The sequence below is a fragment of the Tachyglossus aculeatus genome, chromosome 2 (genome assembly GCF_015852505.1).
Source record: "Tachyglossus aculeatus isolate mTacAcu1 chromosome 2, mTacAcu1.pri, whole genome shotgun sequence".
Classification (NCBI taxonomy): Eukaryota; Metazoa; Chordata; class Mammalia; order Monotremata; family Tachyglossidae; genus Tachyglossus; species Tachyglossus aculeatus.
This window is the reverse complement of record NC_052067.1, coordinates 114621475-114637326: the sequence shown is the minus strand read 5'-3', so window position 1 is coordinate 114637326 and position 15852 is coordinate 114621475. Positions and strand designations below refer to the sequence as shown.

General features: G+C 40.5%; 1 protein-coding gene across 4 annotated transcripts in view; it reads left to right on the top strand.

The window, feature by feature from the left end:
- The window catches only part of DIAPH3 (diaphanous related formin 3), a 322031-nt gene that overhangs the window by 64989 nt on the left and 241190 nt on the right, over positions 1-15852 (top strand). For all 4 annotated transcript variants that reach the window (XR_005448450.1, XM_038741262.1, XM_038741271.1 and 1 more), the window contains exons 5-8: positions 8719-8793; positions 8880-8949; positions 12345-12481; positions 13163-13268. Coding sequence is in view for 3 of the 4 variants with exons in the window: in XM_038741262.1 (XP_038597190.1) it covers positions 8719-8793; positions 8880-8949; positions 12345-12481; positions 13163-13268 (388 nt within the window). In the remaining variant the exon portion in view is untranslated. The remainder of the gene's footprint in view (positions 1-8718; positions 8794-8879; positions 8950-12344; positions 12482-13162; positions 13269-15852) is intronic.

Sequence of the window (15852 nt, the reverse complement as noted above, 5' to 3'; positions counted from 1 at the left end):
GGAATAAAGTCACTTCCATGTATCTAAAGGTACACTGGCATGACAGTGGGAGAAATTCACTTTCAATGAAATGTCATCTGTAATACAAGATCGTTAAGTCAGTGATATTTATTAAGAACCTACTGAGTGCAAAACACTGTCCTAAGTGCATGGGAGAGTACTCATGGTATTGACTGACAGCTTACCCTAGAGCACTGTACTAAGCTCTTGGAAGGATATTAGGTAGTCGTGATCCCTGCTCTCAAGGAGCTTTCAGTCTAGTCTAGGAGCCAGACCTAAAAATCTAATGGGGGATGCAGGGAAAAAAGGTATTTACAAATAGTGGAGCAGGAAGAAGAATAAGGGTTTGAGTGTATGCTTATGAGTATGATGGGTCAGCATGGCATAGTGGAAAGAGCATAATAACAATAATAATAATGATGGTATTTGAATACGATTGATTGATTAAGCGCTTACTATTTGCAAAGAACTGTTCTAAGCGCTGGAGGGATACAAGTGATCAGGTTGTCTCACGTGGGACTCACAGTCTTAATCCCCATTTTACAGATGAGGGAACTGAAACACAGAGAAGTTAAGTGACTTGCCCAAAGTCACACAGCTGACATTTGGCAGAGTGGGAATTTGAACCCATGACCTCTGACTCCATAGCCCGTGCTCTTTCCGCTGAGCATGGGTTTAGGTGTCAGAAGACGTGGGTTCTAATCCCTGCTCTGCCACCTGTTTGCTGTGTGACCTTGGGCAAGTCACTTAACTTCTCTGGGCCTCAGTTACCTCATCTGTAAAATGGGGATTAAGACTGTAAATCCCACATGGGACAACTTGTTTACTCTGTATCTTCCCCAGCGTTTAGAACAGTGCTTAGCACACAGTAAGCACTTAACAAATACCAATATTATTATTAAAAGTGGGTCCCACTGGCTTTCCGGAGCCCTGCGAGCTAATATTAATGTTGGCATTAAGTGCTTGCTCTGAGCCAAGCACTGTACTAAGTGCTTTGGTAAATGCAAGATAATCAGTTTAGGCACATTCCCTGTCCCAAATGGGGCTTCTCAATCCCATTGGAGGGAGAAAAGGTATTTTATAGATGAGGAATTTGCTCTTTCCAGTAGGCCACACTGCTTCCCTAATTATGACTAGGTTAATAGTCGAACATGACGGCTATTCTTCTGCTCTGTTAACCTTAGAGGGAAGCATTGGAATTTTTAGTTAGGTTATTAGTTTCCTTCCTTACCCCTTGCTCAAATGGGGTGAATTCATTCATTCAATCGTATTTATTGAGCGCTTATTGTGTGCAAAGCACTGTACTAAGCGCTTGGGAAGTCCAAGTTGGCAACATCTAGAGATGGGCCCTACCCAACATCGGGCTCACAGTCTAGTAAGGGGAGACAGACAACAGAACATATTAACAAAATAAAATAGAATATGTACAAATTAAATAAATAAATAGAGTAATAAATTCATTCATTCAATCGTATTTATTGAGCGCTTACTGTGTGCAAAGCACTGTACTAAGCTCTTGGGAAGTCCAAGTTGGCAACATCTAGAGACGGGCCCTACCCAACATCGGGCTCACAGTCTAGTAGGGGGAGACAGACAACAAAACAGAACATATTAACAAAATAAAATAAATGGAATAAATATGTACAAATAAAATAAATAAATAGAGTAATAAATTCATTTATTCATTTATTCATTCAATCGTATTTATTGAGCGCCTACTGTGTGCAGAGCACTGTACTAAGCGCTTGGGACCTCCCCGGCGCTTAGAACAGTGCTTTGCACTTAATAAGCGCTCAATAAATGCCATTATTAAGTGATTTGTCCAAGGTCACACAGCTGGCAATTGTTGGAGCCGGGATTTGAACCCGTGCCCTTTGACTCCAAAGCCCCATGCTCTTCCCACTGAGCCACGCCGCTTCTCTGGCGCGTGCACAGCCCCACGGGCCGCACGCCTTCTAACAGCCACCATCTCATCTGAAAATGGACTTTCTCACATTAGGTCTTAAAGGCATTTCTTCCTTTTCTTTCCAATGGAGGTGTAATAAAAGTTCAGCTACCTTAGTTACTCCTTTGTGGGGGTGGTTTAGCTCTTTCCTGAACCCCTTAGGGTTCCAGAATGGCATTCAGCTTTCTTGGGCCTTAACACAGGTTAGCAGTGAATGGTGATCATGGCAGCATTGACGTCACTGTCTTTGTGTAGAAAAATCCTGCATGCGTGGAAACCTAATGTGACCAGAACTGCTGCCAAGGACATAAATCCCAGCGACCAGAGTCAAAAAGACCCACAGTGTTGGGGATTGGCTCAGGTCAGGTCTAAAGTGAGGCCCAGGTTTATGTTGTGTGCAAAAAAAATATAAAGGAATAAAAGAATGAGTTTGATTTGAGAACTTTCTATAGTAAGTTGTTCCTCTCATTAAAGGACTGCCTACCCCATTCAAATGAAATTAAGAGCAATTTTCATCATGAAAATAGGGTTGGGGTTTGGGAGGTCATCATCAATCATCAATCGTATTTATTGAGCACTTACTGTGTGCAGAGCACTGTACTAAGCGCTTGGGAAGTACAAATTGGCAACATATAGAGACAGTCCCTACCCAATGTGAGCGCATTGGCCCTTTCAGAGAATCCACATGGCCTAGTGGAAAGAGCACAGGTTTGGGAGTCAGAGGACCTGAATTCTAGCCCTAGCTCCATCACTTACTTGATGGGTGATGGGTCACTTAACATCTGGGTATCTCCCTTCCGCCTCTGTAAAATAGAGATTCAATGCTTTTTCTCTCTCCTATTTATCTTGCTAATCTCCTTCAACACAACGCTCATATATGGTTCCTCTAAAACCAACCTCATGGCTTTATCTTGATCTTGTCTTCCTTGATGCCAACCCCTTGCCCACATCCTCCCTCTGGCTTGGAACTCCCTTGCCCTTCATAAGACAGAACACCTCTCTCCCCATCTTCAAAGCCCTACTGAAATCACATCTTTTTCAAGGGGCCTACTTTGTCCTAGCCTTGCCTTCCCTATTATCTAGGTACTTGGATCTCTTCCGCTTAAACACCTTGATATATTCTCCTCTCCCAGCACCACAGTACTTATGTGCACATACCATCTGTAATTTTTTCATGTCCGTCATCTTGTCTACTCTGTAAATTCCTAGTGGGCAGGGATGGTCTGTACCTACTCTTGTACTCTCCCAAGCTCTTGGTACAATGTTCTTCACACAGTAAGTGCTTGATAAACTTGTTTAATTGATACTTGATTAATTGTCTGTCCCATGTGGGACAGGAACTGTGTCCTACTTGATTATCTTGTTTCCACCCCAGTGCTCAGCCCAAGGCTGGGGACTGTCTCTATATGTTGCCAACTTGTACTTCCCAAGCACTTAGTACAGTGCTCTGCACACAGTAAGCACTCAATAAATACGATTGATTGATATAGTACGTGCTTTACGATTACCATTATTACTATTAGGGATGTAAAAAAAACAAATCTACATTATCATTATTATTACTATTATACTTGTTAATAATACTAATAATAATGTTGGTATTTGTTAAGCGCTTACTATGTGCCAAACACTGTTCTAAGCTGGGGTAGATACAAGCTAATCAGGTTGTCCCACATGGGGCTCACAGTCTTAATCTCCATTTCACAGAAGAGGTAACTGAGGCCCAGAGAAGTGAAGTGAATTCCCCAAAGTCACACAGCTTCTGACTCCCAAGCCTGTGCTCTTTCCAATAAGCCACACTGCTCCTCAGTTTCTAGGTGGTGCTTTTATGACCAAAGTGCCTTAGATTATTTAGTTATTTACTCCTTGCAACACCCCTGTGAGGTAGGGTTCAGCTATTATTACCCCGAATTTACAGATAGGCAAACTGAGGCATTCGGCAGTGAAGTGACTGGCCCAAAGCCACACAGGGAACAGGTGTCAGAGCCAAGACTCGAACCTGGGACCTCGGACTTTCAGGCCTGCGGCTCTTTGATTGCACCACGCTGTTTACTATTTGTCAAGCACTTATCTATGCGCTTGGGTAGACACACATAAATCAGTTCTGGCACTGTCTTTGTCCCACAGCGGGGTTGGTGGGGATTTAGGCAGGGAATCCCCATTTTACAGTTGAGGAAATTGAGGCATAAAGAAGTTAAGTGAGTTGCCCAAGGTCACATAGCAGACAAGTGGTGGGGGCGGAATTAGAACCCAGGTGCCCTGACTCCAAGGTCGGGACACTTTCCACTAGGCCACCTGCTTTTCTAATGTTCAAATGAAGATTGTCTTGCTTGAAACGTCTTTGAATTGATATTAAATAAAAATTCCACGAATGTTTCTTGTTCCTATGGCTTTTGTCTGTTTTAGCCTTTCCCCCCTCTGTTCAAACTATAGCAAAGTAGGCATCCCTTACTTGACCTAAAAGATTATGATTCACGTTGTACAAGTAATAGGCCTATCTCTGTTGCACAGTACTTTTAACTTTTCACCCTACGTTCATGCATCTCATCTTTGCTCTGGGTAAGTTACACAGTTTTTGGTCTTTTTTAAATTAATGATATCTGGCTACCTTTAGCTCTATATTTTATTTGTAGGAATTAATAAGAGTAAGAATTTGTCCTATTCAAAATATTTCAATAAAAACAGGGTGTAATTCAGTTGAACTGGAGAAGAATATTGATAATAATAATAATAATGATGGTATTTGTTAAATGCTTACTATGTGCAAAACACTGTTCTAAGCACGGGGGGTGGGGATACATGGTGATCAGGTTGTCCCGTGTGGGGCTTCAAGGCTGTCCATCACCTCACCCCCTCCTACCTCACCTCCCTTCTTTCCTTCTCCAGCCCAGCCCGCACCCTCCGCTCCTCTGCCGCTAATCTCCTCACTGTGCCTCGTTCTCGCCTGTCCCGCTGTCGGCCCCCGGCCCACGTCCTCCCCCTGGCCTGGAATGCCCTCCCTCTGCCCATCCGCCAAGCTAGCTCTCTTCCTCCCTTCAAGGCCCTTCTGAGAGCTCACCTCCTCCAGGAGGCCTTCCCAGACTGAGCCCTCTCCTTCCTTTCCCCCCCTCCCCCTCCCCATCCCCCGCCTTACCTCCTTCCCCTCCCCACAGCACCTGTATATATGTATATGTTTGTACATATTTATTACTCTATTTTACTTGTACATATTTATTCTATTTTATTTTGTTAATATGTTTTGTTTTGTTGTCTGTCTCCCCCTTCTAGACTGTGAGCCTGCTGTTGGGTAGGGACTGTCTCTATATGTTGCCAACTTGTACTTTCCAAGGACTTAATACAGTGCTCTGCACACAGTAAATGCTCAATAAATATGATTGAAAGAATGAATGAATCCCTCTGTCGTGACCCAGCTGTACAGTAACATCCCTGTCTTTTATTCAAATGTATTTATAATCAAGCCATATACATATTATCCTTCATATTCCTATATGACATTTTTAATGGTGAGAGACTTAATGTGTTGTACGATTAAGATAATCTATGTAGAACCAATATCCCCATTCCATACTCTGCATGTAAAGATTTTTCCTTTGCTTTGCCAATGTATTTACCACTTGCAGCACCATGCATTGCTTTCTAGTCTGCAGCGGGCACTGCTGTACTTCCCACCTGCTCCACAACTATATCTAAATTTTTTGTAATAGTGCTTACCGTAGAATTTGGTAAATCCAATGAACATGCAGTTTCAGCTCGTTTTTCCTTTTTCAAATGTTCTAGGCTGTCCATTTTGATTTCAAAATGTAAGTCTTATAGGCTCAATTTTTACCTTTGTTCTTTTCCCCTTTCCTGGCCATTTCTAGAGGGTTTCGTATTTTTTATAAAAAATTCTAATGTGAATCCACCCAAAAATACCAAGAAGAATTCCGATGCCCTAATGACATAGTTCTCTAACACCTCAGTGGCTTCTCTCTGTGCTCCCCAGCAAAGCATGGGGCTCATGATGTGTTTCCAGAATGAATGATGCCACCTTTCCTTCACCTCCCTATCCCCGCTCCTCTCCAGTACGTAGCCACTTTCTCGTTTCTCTGTCTACCCTTTCACCCTGCTCTCTTCATGTGTCGAATTGCACCAATGCCTACCTTACAATTTCTGGTCCTTTTAACTTCTTGAATTTTAGCCATAGCGGCAGCTAGGGCAGCCATCTCCTCTACCACTGTCAGAGAGCTGGGGTTTCTCTGCTTCATCCAAAGCTACAATCAGGGTATATTGTAGAGTCTACCTAAAATATCTGTCTGTGTACCCAGTGAAAGAGACTGAGATAGAGAGATAAAAGGAGAACCAGGAAAGAACAGTGTCGGTGAAGCCGAGGTTGGATGATGTTTCCAGGACAAGAGGGTGGTCGACTGTATCAAAGGTAGCTGAGAGGTTGAAGAGGATTAGGATGGAGTAGAGGCTGTACTTCAGTTAACCATCAGGAGTATTTATTGAGTGCTTACTATGTGCAACTATGTACAACTATGTGCCCTGCATTAAGCACTTGGGAGAGTAACCTGTTCCCTACCCACAAGATCAAGCAGTTGATAATCACTTCACTCATTCAATCATTTTTGAGTGCTTTCTGTGTGTAAAGCACTGTACTAAGCTCTTGGGAGAGTACACTATAACCACAAATGGACACATTCCTGCCCAAAACAACCTCACAGACTAGAGAATAGTCACCTCACCCTCAGTCACTCAGCACTTAGGTTTATAGCCTTATACGCTTCCATTTCCCCTCTCTGTGATTTATTTTAGTGCCTTTCTCTTCTAAACTGTAAGTTGCTTGTGGGCAGGGATAGTGTCTATTAGCTCTATTGTAATCTTCCAAGTACTTATTAAAGCACTTTGCACAAAATAAACAGTTAGAATGCCATTAATTGATTTTTATTTTTTTTTTTGCATTGAGAATATTTGGGCTAGCTATTGTGGGTTTTAAAGATGTGGTTTTAAGTCAAAGTAATATTTAGTGCCTACTTTGCTCTTTTTTAGCCATATTTTCTAAAACAAATGTTAAATTGAATGTCATTTTTATTCATGAAGATGAGACATTTGCACACTGCTTAGTCATCCATGAATACAGTTTATAGCTACACTAATATCTTGAGGTTCTGTGCTGACATGCACAAAACAAATAGTGCTGATTTAGTGTCCTAAAGAATGATCGTTTATAGATCATTTGATAATTTTCTTGTTGCAGTTTCCTGCTCCCACTGATGCTGAGGGATTTCACGATTATGCTACAAGCTATGTATTTCAATAATCTGCTGTCAGGACCTAAGACCTATATACTCAATATCACTTTTAGCTGTGGCCCTTTTCTAAAATAGAAAGTGATATACGCCCTATAATACTACCACACATCACAGATATCCCTATGTGAAGAAAAGGGGAAAAAAACCCTTACCGTTGACATTTTTCTTCATTGAAAAGTTAATAAAGGAATCTATTGGATATAGCAATCGTATAACCATCAGATAAATGGAGTGCACCTTTGTTCTGGTCTACAGTTAATAAGTTAGAAGTCAGCTTAGGGGTAGTTTTATTTAATTTGCTAATTAAAATATAAAGCTTGTCTAAATTGTTATTTTGTATCTTTATTACTAATTATCTTGATGGAGGTTTTCCGGAGGTATTTTCATAGCAAAAAAGAATTATTGGTCAAGTCTCATTAGTTTAGATTTAGATAGAAATTAATCACCCTTAAATAAAATAAAGGTGATTTTGTAGAGTAATTATGTGTAATGAGTTTGTGCTTTAACTTGAGAATCTCCATTTTGAAAGGTTTCAATCTATAATGGAGACAGCTGTCTGGATTAATTAGATCCGGTATTGTCAAGATAAATCATGTTTCTTTTTTAATTTTTTAAAATTTTGTTGACATATTCATTCATTCAATCATATTTATTGAGCGCTTACTGCGTGCAGAGCACTGTACTAAGCGCTTGGGAAGTACAAGTCGGCAACATGTAGAGACAGTCCCTACCCAATAACAGGCTCACAGTCTAGAAGGAGGAGACCGACAACAAAACAAAACATGTGGACAGGTGTCAAATCGTCAGAATAAATAGAAATAAAGCTAGATGCACATCATCAACAAAATAAATAGAATAGTAAATATGTACAAGTAAAATAAATAGAGTAATAAATCTGTACAAACATATATATATATATATAGGTTCTGTGGGGAGGGGAAGGAGGAGAGGAAAAATGGGGCTCAGTCAGGGAAGGCTTCCTGGAGGAGTATTTGCAACCCTGTAGTTAAGATAGAAAGGGTTGGGAGGTGGATAGTGGCTTTGGATTGCTTTCTACTCTTTGCTTGTGTTTCTAGACTGTGAGCTTGTTGTGGGCAGGGATTGTCCCTATTTGCTGAATTGTATTTTCCAAGCGCTTGTGCTCTGCACATAGCACTCAATATATACAATGGAATGAATATTGCATCTTGATGCTATTCACCATCAAGAATTCATGGGATTCAAGAATTCCTTGTTTATTTTTGGTAAATCAAGGAGTGTGTGCCTCAATCTCACTCAGCTAAGTAATCAGCTAAGTAATGAGGTCGAGCAGGGTAATGTCAGCAAATCATTTTGTGCTCCCCAGAGAAAGAGTATTGCAATAATTGGATAACTTGGAACATCCTTTTCTTTAGTACCTCTAGTTCAGGGCTCTGTACTCCATAAATACCTTGAACGCAAGGATTGCATATCTCATTGATACAACGTATTTATGTTTTTCAGCTGGGTGGAAAACTTTGGACAAGAAGGACTGGGATTGTTGTTGGATGTTTTCGAAAGACTGGTGCACAGCAAAACGTAAGGAGAGCTCCAAATTTTCATTATTGTATAGTTATATATGTAAATTCAGTTAATTATATTCTGTGCTTGTTTTTTTCATACAGTCAGGAAAAAGTCATGAAGAGGAGTCAGCACAAAGTTGTACAATGTTTGAAGGCCTTGATGAACACTAAGGTACTTAAAAGCTCAAGCAATTGCTTGAAAATCAGAAACCTAAATAATTGCAATTTCATTGCTTCTCAATTTATTTGATCATAGACTATGATCTATGACTCTGCCCATCCACCAAGCTAGCTCTCTTCCTCCCTTCAAGGCCCTACTGAGAGTTCACCTCCTCCAGGAGGCCTTCCCAGACTGAGCCCCTTCCTTCCTCTCCCCCTCGTCCCCCTCTCCATCCCCCCCATCTTACCTCCTTCCCTTCCCCACAGCACCTATATATATGTACATATGTTTGTACATATTTATTACTCTATTTATTTTACTTGTACATATCTATTCTATTTATTTTATTTTGTTAGTATGTTTGGTTTTGTTCTCTGTCTCCCCCTTTTAGACTGTGAGCCCACTGCTGGGTAGGGACTGTCTCTATATGTTGCCAACTTGTACTTCCCAAGCACTTAGTACAGTGCTCTGCACACAGTAAGCGCTCCATAAATACGATTGATGATGATGATGATGATTCAAATCATGTGTCTGCCAACCCTGTTATATTGCATTGTTATAGTGCACACCGTATACACTAAGTAAATTCTGCTGATTGATTGAAACAAATGAAGTCCAAGCTGGTGAAGGATTTGAAAATGAGGATCTACTTCCTTTCCTGACCACCATCTTCAATTGCTCTTTCACCAATGGGTTCTTTCCCTTTGCTTTCAAAAATGAACATGTTTCTCATATTCTAAAATTACCTACCCTATTGATACACTGCACCCTCCAGTTATCACTCCATCTCCCTCCTACCATTCCTTTCCAAACTTCTTGATTGAGTTGTTTACAGTTATCCTCTTCTGGACCCACTGCAATCTGTATTCTGCCCCCTTCAATCCCCTGAAATCATTAATCACATTTCCTCCAAGAGACCTTTCCTGACTAATCTGTTTTCTCTCCTCATCTTCCCTTCTACATCACTTATGCACTTGGATCTGTTCCTTTTAAGCACTTGATATTTACCTTTTGCTCAGCCCCACAACATTTGTATACATACCTGTAACTTATTTTAATGTCTATCAATCAATCGTATTTATTGAGCGTTTATCGTGTGCAGAGCACTGTACTAAGTGCTTGGGAAGTACAAGTTGGCAACATAGAGACAGTCCCTACCCAACAGTGGGCTCACAGTCTAAAAGGGGGAGACAGACAACAAAACCAAACATACTAACCAAGCTCTATCTCACCTTCTAGACTATAAATTCCTTGTGTGGGGGACTGTGTCTTTCAACGTTGTTGTATTGTACTGTGCCAAGTGCTTAGCACAGTGTTCTGCACACACTAAGTGCTTAATAAATATGATTGATTGATTTCTCTCTCCAAGGTCACTAATGACCATCTCCTTGCCAAATCCAATGGTCTTTCCTCTATCCTAATTCTTTAAACATCTCATTGCCTTTAACAGTAGTCCACCCACTTTTTTTAATGTTGTTTGTAACATAGAAAGTTACGGGCACTATACTAAATGCTGAGGCATTGTACTAAATGCTGCAAACTTTGTCTAATCTTGGCTTCTTTGTCACTGTCCTAACCTGGTTCTTCTCATACCTCTCTGGTCCCTCCTTCTAATAGGTGTGTTATTATGTTAAGTGCTTATGTTAAGTGTGTGCAGAACAATATACTGTGGTTCTGGGGAAGAACATGAAGGTGGGAATTAGACATGCTCCCTGTCCTTTGGGAGGTTCACACTAATAATAAAAAACGGGGAGAAGAGATTGATGACAGACATATGGAGAGATGAAATGAAACACAAAGAAGACATGAAGACTGAAGATGACATGAAGCCCTACTGAGAGCTCACCTCCTCCAGGAGGCCTTCCCAGACTGAGCCCCCTCCTTCCTCTCTCCCTCCTCCCCCTCCCCATCCCCCCCGCCTTACCTCCTTCCCCTCCCCACAGCACCTGTATATATGTATATATGTTTGTATGTATTTATTACTCTATTTGTACATATTTATTCTATTTATTTTATTTTGTTAATATGTTTTGTTTTGTTCTCTGTCTCCCCCTTCTAGACTGTGAGCCCACTGTTGGGTAGGGACCGTCTCTATATGTTGCCAACTTGTACTGCCCGAGCGCTTAGTACAGTGCTCTGCACACAGTAAGCGCTCAATAAATACGATTGAATGAATGAAGACCAAAACAAAGATCAGTAGCAGGCTGGGGCTAGAGGAAATGAATTTCAGGCTCCTTGAGGCTTAGCGTTCACGGTCACAACCACAGTCAGAGTCACCACTATAGCAGCAACCTCCACATCTTCCCAAATTTTGTGGAGGTGGTGACGGGCTGCGGCTGCTTTTCTCTATCCCCCGACATGCTGCGATGCAGATCAGGGTGGATTTTCCTCCGTGAAATGGAGGAGAGACATTGTGGCACCCCGAGGAGGCAACTTGGCTGTCCATCCACTCGAGGAGGATGCCAAGGGCCTTGGACCAGTGATGGGCACAAAGATGTTGTGCAGTTGTCTGAAGAGTGACGCGCAGTCAACGCCTAGCAGAGGTTGAAATCTGTAGCTGGAGGTGCTTACGGCATGTTGGGGGCCTGTAGTTATCTGGAGGAGTTGCACTGAAGTTTGGTGGAGAGAGAATCTCTTTCACCAGCCCCTTCTCTGTCTCCTACCACCTGACTGAGGGAGCCCTCAAGGCTCATTTCTGGTAGGCAGTGTGGCCTAATGGACAAAGCACAAGCCTGCGAGTCAGAGGACCTGTATTCGAATCCAAGCTCCACAGTTTGCCAGCTGGGTGAATTTGGCAAATCACTCAATTTTTTTTTGTCTCTCTCCTCATCTGTGAAATGGGGATTATATTCAATTCCCTCCTATTTAGATGCTGAGTCCTATGTAGGAGAAAGACTGTGTCTGACCAGATTCTCTCATTCATCCAATCACATTTATTGAGAACTTACTTAAGTCTCTTGTATCTATCCCTACATCTAGTGCATTTAATCCCCATTTTACAGATGAGGTAACACTCACAGAGAAATTAAGTGATTTTGTTAGTATGTTTGGTTTTGTTCTCTGTCTCCCCCCTCTGTGAGCCTACTGTTGGGTAGGGACTGTTTCTATATGTTGCCAACTTGTACTTCCCAAGCGCTTAGTACAGTGCTCTGCACACAGTAAGCGCTCAATAAATACGATTGATTGATTGATTGATTTGCCTGAAGTCACGTAGCAGAAAAGTGTTGGAACTGGAATTAGAACCCAGTCACTCTGACTTCCAGGCGCATACTTTAATACACTAGGCCATGCTTCTTCTGCTGTTAAGATAATTTTCTTTTGTTCTGGGTTGTACTATATTGGCGCTTACCTATTTATCTCAGCATAAATACTGGTGATGTAATGCGTATTTTAAACAATCATTTTAGTATGGCTTGGAAAGAATTATGGGAGAAGAAAGAAGCCTTTTATTATTGGCCAAAGCAATTGATCCTCGGCAACCGAATATGATGATGGATATTGTTAAACTTCTCTCAGCAATATGCATCGTTGGGGAAGAAAGCATGTAAGTATTTTGTTTCACTTCTGGTCAAATTGGTAGCTGTTTTTAAATATTGTAATTAGGCATCTACTGAGTCTGTGCTAAGTCCTGAGGTAAATACAAATTTAACAAATCTATCTGGAGTCTGTCCCACAGGTCCTCATAACCTAGCAGTGGGTGGACAAACCCATAGAAAAGAGAAACAATTTATAGTTAAGCAAGAGAAATGGAAACATTTAAAATAGAATAATCAGTAACTAAGGACATAGATTAACTGTCCTTGGTGCCTGCTACAGGTTACAACATCGCCTATCCAATATGACCAAATGCATAAAGTTGTAAAACAAAATTTGATGTAAAAAAAGTAGTCCTTTAGTATTAATTATGAAAATATTTTAGGATGTGTAAGTCTAGCTCTAGATTTCTAGATTTACTCTTTAAAAGTATCCCTTGTAAGATCTTTTCAAATTTCAAAGATAACTATCATCTCCAGGGTCTCCAACAAGAGGTTTAATTAGCTGTTTAGGTACAATACAATCCAACAGTATTTGAACAAAATACATGAAATGTAGAATAATGTGAACAAAAATAATTTTAACCACCAAAAGTTGTAGTTTTCTGATATTTAATAGTTTCTTTTCATTAAGTTTAACATCTTGTATGTATTTTCTGATGTTACTGTAACTTGTTTTATAATTTTCATAGCCTCAGTGAAGTTTTGGATGCGTTTACTACTGCTGGAGAAGAAAGAAATATTGACAGATTTTCTTCCATTGTTGAAGGTCTTCAGGATAATTCAGTTCAATTACAAGTCAGTATGATATTTTTATTTCATGGGAAAAACCTGCCCTTTTCTGCCTTTAAGTTCTTGACATCAACATTTTCTACAGTTTATCCACTATACCGAACATAACAATATAGCTAAGATATTTTACTGTACTTTGTTCTGATCTTGTTTAAAGTTGTCTATAAAATTAGATGGACTAGATATTATAGAGAGGCAATAAGAAGCTAAATGGCTTATCAGGCAAGTTTATAGCCAGAAAGATATGAAGAAAATACTTAACACACTTCAGAAATATTTAGATGAGGGACTGGGGTAGGAAGGAGAGAGCTTGGGAGGAACTGGCTAGGAAGGAGAGGGGATCAGATGAGAAAGATGCCAATAATAATAATAATAATGGCATTCATTAAGCGCTTACTGTGTGCAAAGCACTGTTCTAAGCGCTGGGGAGGTTACAAGGTGATCAGGTTGTCCCACGGGGGGCTCACAGTCTTCATCCCCATTTTACAGATGAGGTAACTGAGGCACAGAGAAGTTAAGTGACTTGCCCAAAGTCACACAGCTGACAATTGGTGAATCCCTGACCTCTGACTCCAAAGCCCAGGCTCTTTCCACAAAGCCACACTGCTTCTCCCAGTAGTAATACATTTTTTATGCCTAGCAAATTAATAGTGCAACCAGAACTTTGGACTGACATTCTCAATAACTGGTTTTCCTCACAAACTTTTTTTTATAATGATAGGTCTCTACAACAAAGTGGGTTTTTTTTTTGTTTTTTGTGGGGGGGGGATAGTGTTGGTCTCCATTACATTGTACGCAGTTTAATTAATTTTAATTTCTGTAGAGTGAATAGGGAACTCTAATCGAGACTAGTAATGAGATTAGGTGTACCGCCCCTCCAAAGATGAGGATTTTTTTTTTTTGTGTGTGTGTGTGTGTGTGAGAGAGAGAGAGAGAAAGTACTTGAAGAATAAGAGCTCTTTGGAGGAGAGGCAAGTTAATCAGTTTTTAGTGGGCTGGGAATACAGTGGGTGTATAGCATAACTTTAATGGGCGTATCTGCAAAAATTTATAACAGCCCTCAAGGCACAGTGTTCTAATGTAAAAAAGTTCATCCAGAATTAGTCCCTTAAATATTTGTTTTGTTGCATTTACACTTAGAGTTCATAGGGATCTTTCAACATCTTTCTTTTTCATTATTTGATGGCTCGTTTTAGGAATAAATAAGTGTTTCGATTTTGTCTGAGGTTTTGGGGAACCTACTGTTCTCACACTTGATTATGAGGATGGTCGTATGGGAGGAAAAACAGTTACCATTTCTCAATCTGTCTTTAGTTGGTGGTATTAGAATTGAAATCAATTGGCCTAGAATGCAGTTTTATCCGCTTATCAGTGTGACCTCTGTTTTCTTTTTAATCAGTCAATCAAACAGTGGTATTTATTGAGCACTTACTATGTGTGGAGCACTCTACTAAGCAGTTGGGAGAGCATACAGTATTAGCAGACGCATTCCGTGCCCAAAACGAGCTTAAAGACTAGAGAGACACATAAATAATGATAGTAAATAAGTAATTTATAGTATATAATATAAAGATATGTATGTAAGTGCTGTGGGCTCAGGATAGGGTAAATATCAAATGCCCAAAGGTCACAGATCCAGGTGCATAGATGACCCAGAAGGGAGACTCTTGGAGGAGATGTGACTTAATAATGCTTTTAAGCCAGGGTGGTCTGGCATATATGTGTTGTCTCTATGTGTTGCCAATTTGTACTTCCCAAGCGCTTAGTACAGTGCTCTGCACATAGTAAGCACTCAATAAATACGATTGATTGATTGATTGATTGATATATGGAGGGGGAGGGAGATCCAGACTAGGGTGAGGATGTGGGAAAGGGGTTGGTGGCAAGGTAGACGAGATTGTGGCACAGTTAGTAAGTTGGTGCTAGAGGAGTGTAGTGTGTGGTTTGGGCTATAGTAGGAGATCCTTGAGGCGAGTTAGGATTCATTCATTCATTCATTCAATCTTATTTATTGAGCACTTACTGTGTGCAGAGCACTGTACTAAGCGCTTGGGAAGTACAAGTTGGCAACATATAGAGGTGGTCCCTACCCAACAGCGGGATCATAGTCTAGAAGGGGGAGACAGACAACAAAACAAAACATAGTAACAAAATAAAATAAATAGAATAAATATGTACAAGTAAAATAGAGTAATAAATACGTACAAATGAAATAAATAGAATAACTATGTACAAGTAAAATAAATGGAGTAATAAATACTTACAAATAAAATAAATAGAATAAATATGTACAAGTAAAATAAATGGAGTAATAAATATGTACAAATAAAATAAATAGAATAAATATGTACAAGTAAAATAAATAGAGTAATAAATACATACAAACATATATACATATATACAGGTGCTGTGGGGAGAGGAAGGAGGTAAGGTGGGGGGAGGGGGAGGAGGAGGAGAAGAAGGAGGGGGCTCAGTCTGGGAAGGCCTTCTGGAGTAGGTGAGCTCTCAGTAGGGATTTGAAGGGAGGAAGAGAGCTAGCTTGGCGGATGTGCAGAGGGAGGGCATTCCAGGCCCGGGGGAGGTCATGGGC